Raw genomic sequence first — 7,644 nt, forward strand, 5'->3', positions numbered from 1 at the left:
CTGGGCTGAGCTGGGCTGAGCTGGGCTGAGCTGGGCTGAGCTGGGCTGGGGTGGGCTGGGCTAAAATAGGCTGAACTGGGCTGGGCTGATCTGGGCTGAGTTAAGGTCAGCTAGGCTGAGGTGAGCTGGACTGGGCTGAACTGGGCTGAGCTGGACTGTGATGTGCTGGGATGGGCTGAGCTGAACTGGGCAGAGCTGGGCTGAACTGGGCTAAACAGAGCTGAGCTGGGCTGAAATGGGCTGAGCTGGGCTGAGCTGAGCTGACTTGGGCTGAGCTGGGCTGAGGTGGGCTGAGCTAGACTGGGCTGAGCTGGGCTGAACTGGGCTGAGCTGGGCTGAGCTGAGGTGGGCTGACCTGGGCTGAGCTGGGCTGACATGGGCTGAGCTGGTCTGACCTGGACTAAGCTGGGCTAGAATAAGCTGAACAGGGCTGGGCCGATCTAGGCTGAGCTAGGGTCAGGTAGGCTGAGCTCAGCTGAGCTGGACTGGGCTGAGCTGGGCTGGAATGGGCTGGGCTGAGCTGGGCTGTACTGGGCTGAACTGGGCTGAGCTGGGCTACACAGGGCTGAGCTGGGCTGGAATAGGCTGGGCTGGGCTAGGCTGAACTGGGCTGAGCAGAGCTGAGCTGGGCTGAGCTGAACTAGGCTGAGCTGGGCTGTAGTGGGTTGAGGTGGGTTGAGGTGAGCTGGGCTATACAGGCTGAGCTAGGCTGGGCTAAATTGCCTTCAGTTAGTTGGTTTGGCCTGGCTAAATCGGGCTCCCTGAGTCATGAAGTGTGTTGTAGGCCCAGTGATTGGGGTCATGGGAATAATGTGATTGCAACTGACCAGGTGGGACGAGGCTGGCTGGCAGTCTGAGCTGAGCTGAGCTGAATGAACTTGGTTGTTTTGTGGACTGAACTCAGATGAGTTGTCTTGCTTGAAATGGGATATCCTGGGCTGACCTGGGCCAGGCTGGACCAAGGTGGGTTCCTTGACCTTAGCTGTTCTGAATTGGGCCGAGCTAGTGAGGCTGGGTGTGGAGCTGGTTTGTGTGAGCGGTGCCACCACGAGGCCCCGGGACTGGTTCCCCTGGACAGGGTGGCAGAGGGGAGCTGAGGGCAGGGCCAGCACAAGCTGGGGTCTGGGCTCCAAGGCCGAGGGGGCACAGGTGGGGATGCATCCCAGGTCACCGATTGGGGGAGGACTGCTCTGGGGTCCTCTCCTCTATGAACGGGGCCGCTGGTCAGGCCCCCTGGAAGCTCTGCAGGGACAGGAGAGGACCAGACAGGCCTGGCTGGTCAGGAGAGGGGGGTCACACACCCCTACTCCCCAAGAACCCCACATCCTTGCCCCTCAGGGCTGAGGGCAGGGAGTCCTGGCCGAGGCTAAGGGCAGCCACTGCTTCTGACGGGCACAGCGGCTCCTCAGAGGGTGCTTCCAGCAGAATCAGGGAATAAGGACAGAGGCTGGAGGAGGGATTTCAGAGCCCCCTCCATCTCTGCCCCACACGTCTCCTTCTCAGACCCCCTCCGAGGGGGCTGGGAGCAGGATGCCCCGGGTCAGCAGTGGGCCCAGCCTGTGATGGGATGACTGACACTGGCCCATCCCCACAGCCTCCAGCCGGGACCTGTCCGTGTTCCCCTTGACCTCCTGCTGTAAAGGCATGGGCAGTACCACCTTCGTGACGTTGGGCTGCCTGGTCACGGGCTACCTCCCGAAGCCGGTGACTGTGACCTGGGACACAGGGTCCCTAAACAAGAGCATCGCCACCCTCCCCCCCACCTTCGACCAGACCTCCGGCCTCCACAGCGCCGTCAGCCAGGTGACTGCCTGGGGCGAGTGGGCCAAACAGAAGTTCACCTGCAGCGTGGCTCACACTGAGTCCCCCGCCATCAACAAGACCTTCAGAGGTGAGCCGGGGTGGGCTGCCCACACGACCCTGGAGGGAGGAGGGACAGGCCGGGCGGGAGCGGTGGGTGAGCTCACGTGCCGTCATGCCTGGTAATGCCCGGGCACGCGGAGCACGCGGGGCCCAGGCCGGCGGGCAAGTTCCGTGGGCTCGGGGAGGCCAACGCCACGCTGCCACTCCACCCCTAGCATGTGCCATGAACTTCGCACCGCCCATCGTGAAGCTCTTCCACTCCTCCTGCAACCCTCTCGGCGACACCCACGCCACCATCCAGCTCCTGTGCCTCATCTCTGGCTACGTCCCAGGGGACATGGAGGTCATCTGGCTGGTGGATGGGCAGAAGGCCACAAACATATTCCCACACACTGCGCCCGGCACACGGGAGGGCAACGTGACCGCTACCCACAGTGAGCTCAACATCACCCAGGGCGAGTGGGTTTCCCAAAAAACCTACACCTGCCGGGTCACCTATCAAGGCTTCACCTTTGAGGATAACGCTCGCAAGTGCACAGGTAAGGCCCCCCCACCCCCGCTGACCCCCGGACACTCGGGGCTCAGGGAGGAGGGCCCGGCATGCCCTCACACAGCCCCTCCCACCCCCACAGAGTCCGACCCCCGAGGCGTGAGCAGCTACCTAAGCCCGCCCAGCCCCCTTGACCTGTATGTCCACAAGTCGCCCAAGATCACCTGCCTGGTGGTGGACCTGGCCAGCACGAAGGACATGAGCCTGCTCTGGACCCGGGAGAGTGGGGAACCCGTGCACCCAGATCAGTGGGAGTCAAAGAACCAGTTCAACGGGACAGTCAGCGTCACGTCCACCCTGCCGGTGAGCACGGAGGACTGGATTGAGGGCGAGACCTACTATTGCAAGGTGACCCACCCAGACCTGCCCAAGGACATCGTGCGCTCCATTGCCAAGACCCCCGGTGAGCCACAGGCCCAGGGGAGGGGGCGGGCCTCCTGCGCGGGAGCCTGGGCTTACCCCACGCTTGCCCACAGGCAAGCGTGCCCCCCCGGACGTCTACGTGTTCCTGCCCCCAGAGGAGGACACGGGGACCAAGGACAGGGTCACTCTCACGTGCCTGATCCAGAACTTCTTCCCCGCGGACATCTCGGTGCAATGGCTTCGAAATGACAGCCCCATCCAGACAGACCAGCATGCCACCACATGGCCCCACAAGGTCACAGGCTCCAGGCCCGCCTTCTTCGTCTTCAGCCGCCTAGAGGTTAGCCGGGCAGACTGGGAGGATCAGAACAAATTCACCTGCCAGGTGGTGCACGAGGCGCTGCCCGACTCTAGGATCCTCAAGAAAACGGTGTCCAAGACCCCCGGTAAATGATACCCCTCCCCCACCAGCTCCCCCGGGCCCCTCCTGCTGGGGCAGGGCAGGGGCTGGTCAGACCGTCCGTCCATCGTTGTCAATAAACACTCCGGTGTCTGCTCAGAGCCCTGGGCACTCCCGTTCTTGGGGGCGGGCAGGGTTGCAAGCAGGGAGGTCTTGGCACAGAGGAAGGGGCCCCTAGGAGAGGGGACAGGAGGGGTGCAGCAGGACCGAGGCTCTGCCCACTGTGGCCATCCAAGTCACAGGGCCTTCCCTGCCACCCCACATGGGTCATGCCCGCTCAAAGAAGTCCGAAGAGCCGGGGAGGGGGGCAGTACCCGGGGAGGGACCACAGACACCGCAGCAACCCCACGGCCCCTCCCTCTCCTGAAGGTCCAGAGGCCTCAGCCTCCAACCTCCCCCCTCCCCCATCTCCTGCCAGCCCTCTGGACACAGACAAGTCCTTACTGCCAGGTCCAGCAGCACACACAGGCCCTCTGAGCGCAGAGATGGGCCAAGTCAGACCCCCACCCTGGTGCCTGCACGCAGAAAGCCCGACTGCCCCACCCTGTCCGTCCCCGGGCTGCCACCTCCCTCATACCCGCGGACCAGCCAGGCCCCCGACCCCACACTGAGGCCACTGCCAAGCCTACTCCCACTCCCACCTCTAACCAGCCCCGCCCTGCCTACACAGTCAACCAGGCCGGGGTCAACACCCAGGGCCCTGTCTTGCTGCTCAGCCTCACTCCACCCTGATTGATCCTGGGAAGCCCCCAGCCCTCCCAGAAAAGTTCCCAGGAGCCTCACACGAGGTCACACCTACGCGAGCCACCCTTCAACCACACAAGTCACAGGGCAGCTTAACACCACCACCTACAACAAGCACCACAAGGTCACACGTGGCCCCCCAGTCTGACCCCCCGCCCAGACCACTCCGTCGCCCTTCCTCCCTGCTACACCTGGACCAGTGGCTCCAAGATGGGCGTGGAGAGGCCTCCCACCCCCACTGAGGAGCCTCCTCCAAGCCCCGGCCTCCCCAGTCCAACCCCCTCCCAGTCACCCTCACCCCATGGACGAACAAACACACAAATGCACATGGCTAGAGTGTGGACTCTGTCTTCTCTCCCACTGAACCGCACCCCAGAACAGGATGGTGGCCCCAACCCAGGGCAGGAGGCTGAGGGGTCAGAGCCAGGGTCCAAGCCCACCCCATCATTCACCCGCCTGTGTGCAGGTCTCATACAGCCCTAGACCCCACCCTCCGGCCATGCTCATACACACACACACATGCACGCACACGCACAATCGCGCACACACGCACACCCCACATCCATCTGAAAAGCAGCGCATACCTGGCCCACATTCTGAAGACACACGGCCGGAAGCACCAGGCTCCTGCACTCGACGGGGGAGCCCCAGGACCATGCACGTGCCACACCCTCACTCCTCAGCGTGGAAGCCCACGTGCAGGGGAGAGTGGGGCCACAGCGGGAGGAGCCAGGGGAGAGCAGTGGTCACTGGATAGGGCCAGGGGGCAGCTCGGGGCACCTCAGGCCTCAGCAAGGTCCACGCAAACCAGCCAGCTCCTCAGAGCATCCACGACATAGATTCCCGGGGCTACCCCAGGTCCAGTGGACTCGGCTACACGGCTGAGCCACTCAGGACCCCAGGCAGGCTGGAAATCTGTGTACACTTCACAGAGGTCCTCAGGCTGGCAGGAGTAAAACTGCGTGGGGACGGGGCTCGGAGGCCAGGCCAGTGGCCACAGGCGATGCAGGGACAGGAGAGCTGCTGGGTGGCCTGGGCAAGGGCAGCGGGTGGGGACCGAGGGAAGGCAGGTCACTCCCACACCTTCAAACCCACGGGGCTTCAGACCCCTGGGCCTCCAGGGGCAGCTCACAGTGGGCTGGACAAGGCGGGCTGCCACTCCAACCACCAGGAGGGGGGCTGAGGACAGGGCATCATTACTGTCTCCCCTCCTCGGGGTGGGGGGGCCAGGCCGGCCGCCCCCTGCCAGCCCATGCAGAGGCTGGACCGGGGAGGGCTGACCGGCCCGTGCCTGCAGAGCTGGAGCTCCAGGAGCTGTGTGCAGATGCCGCTGAGAGCCAGGAGCTGGACGAGCTGTGGGCCAGCCTGCTCGTCTTCATCACCCTCTTCCTGCTCAGCGTCAGCTACAGCGCCGCCACCACCCTGTTCAAGGTGGGAGCCTGGAGGCCCCTTGGCCAGGGCAGGGAAGGCCCGGAGGGAGGGGGCGCTCCCAGCATGAGCTGTCCTCACACATGCCTTCCTTCCAGGTACAGTGGGTCCTGGCCACCGTCCTGCGGGAAAAGCCACAGCCCATCCGAGACTACGCCAACATCGTGCGGCCGGCAGAGTAGGCCCAGAGACAGGGCAACGAGGCCGTGCTTGCCCTTCCCGTGTTGGAAGCTGTCTGCTCACACACAGTGGGAGGACCAGGGCACACAAACCCCCAGAGTGGCCAGTCAGACACACGACGTCCAGCACACAGACGTCCAGAGGCCTCCAGCTCAGCTCCAAGGTCCAAGGCACCAAGGGACCTGCCGATCACAGCCCCGACCCCAGCCCACTTTGGCACAAGCCCGTCCCACAGAGTGACCGGAGCTGGGCACGGGTGCTGACCCCTGGGCTCCTCCCTGGTCCTGGGGGTCAGGGCCACTCCTGTTCTCACAGCACAAGGAGGGTGAAGCCCATGGCCCACCCACCACTCAGTCCAAGTCCAGCAAGACCTCAGCTCCCACACTCAGTCCCACCTCCCTGGCACCGGGTCCAAGTGCCCTGCCCCTGTGCCCAGCCCCAGCTCCCGCCCAGCCGTCTTGCCGGCCACTGGCAGCTCCGTCCCTGCAGAACGCCAGCACACAGAAGGGCTGTGGGCGGGACCCCTGGGGCGGGAGGAGGGGTGCCCCAGCAGAAGGAGCTTCCCGTGGGTCCTGCCTCAGGCAGCACCTCCCAACCGCATCCGCCCTGGCCTCACCTCACCTCTTGCTCCTAGCTCAGCAACCCGCTTGCCCTCCTTTGGAGTTTCTTAGTAAAGTTCCTTTTTACAAATCCCATGCCACCTGAGCACACTTTGGAACAGCTGTCTACCTGTGGGAGTGGGAGGCAGGACCCCTAGGGTTGTGGTCAAGGGACGAGAGGGAAGGGAGCAGGGGCTAGTTCTGGGCCAGAAGGCCCAGGTGGCCAGCTAGCTGCTCCCTGCAAGAGTCCCTTTGACACCCCCAGAGACAGCCAGCACAGTCCCTTCACGCCTGCTCTGCTGGTCTCCAGCCAAGACTCACTGCACCTTCCCATGCTCACGTAAAAGCCACGGTCTCCTCTGGGCAAACCCAAAGTAGCTACTTCTGTGGTCAATGCAGGAGGCAATAGGAGCCCAGCTGCACAACCACCAAGCTCAGGGCCACCATCAGCCGCCAGGGACCACCGGTCAGCCCCACATCTGTCCATCCACTGAGCGCGCACACACAGGCTAATCCTTGGCCCCCATCCCCCCAGCCAGCATGGAGGTGCCCGTGAGCTGAGTGAGACATGCAAGCAAGCAAGAGCCGCCGGGGGCTGGCCACCGCCATCCTCAAGAAGAAATCTGACGAGCCTGGAACTCAGGAGCCAAGATGCTGGAGAGATGGCCAGCTGGCCAAGCATAGTGTTGGGCCTGAGGCTGTGCCCCTCTCACAATAAAGAGCTGGTCTCCCTGCCTGGAGACACCTTCCCACTAGGGTCTCTGCGAAGTCCACTGGAAACGGGGAGGCTATGTAAACACACCTGATGAAAGGCAGGCTCCCTCGTCTATGAAGAGTGCTCAGGAACAAAGACAAGCAAAGACGTGGGCAGTCCGTCACAGACAGGAAAATCCAAGTGGCTAATAATAGGAAGAGGAGATTCCAGGAGCTACAGAAGTTCCACTAAGGAGGAAGCCAGGGAGGGGCCGCCCTCTGGGCCTGTCTGAGGGCATGTGAACTGTTGGTACCATCACTCAGGGCCCGTGGCCTCATGCTCAGCACAAAAATCCCCAGAGTCCTCTGGACGGGAGATTCCACATGTGGAGACGGCCCTCCAGAGACAGCCACATCCCTGGCACATGTCACACGGACTCAGACATGGACTGGGACTTGGACCAGGGAGGGAAATGAGTGAGGCAGGCATGCGGCCTGAGGAGGGTCGGACCGTGGCCGCTGGCCTCCTGCCCGGGACACAAGTCCCAGGACCCAGCGCTGTGATCCTCATTCCCAGACCTGGAGGATTTTATCTAAATAGAACATCAGGGAAGGGGAGGTGGAGGCCGAAGACAGGAGGAGACCACGTCACAGCCCCGCCTGGCACACATGGACACACACGGTCTCAGGACCCCCACCCCCACACTTATCAATCAAAGGAGATTTTCGGCTATGAGGCCATTCCTGAGCACCCAGTCAGGCTC

The 7,644-nt window shown here is 63.3% G+C and overlaps 1 gene segment (V, D, J or C); it reads left to right on the top strand.

The window, feature by feature from the left end:
* Positions 1-919: 919 nt before the first annotated feature.
* On the top strand, positions 920-3,230 carry LOC110571599. The segment is given in 5 exon segments: positions 920-963; positions 1,595-1,891; positions 2,079-2,402; positions 2,496-2,816; positions 2,890-3,230. Coding segments are annotated over 5 exon segments (1,323 nt in total).
* The last annotated feature ends 4,414 nt before the right edge of the window (positions 3,231-7,644 follow it).

Source organism: Neomonachus schauinslandi, chromosome 9 (genome assembly GCF_002201575.2).
Source record: "Neomonachus schauinslandi chromosome 9, ASM220157v2, whole genome shotgun sequence".
Taxonomy (NCBI): domain Eukaryota; kingdom Metazoa; phylum Chordata; class Mammalia; order Carnivora; family Phocidae; genus Neomonachus; species Neomonachus schauinslandi.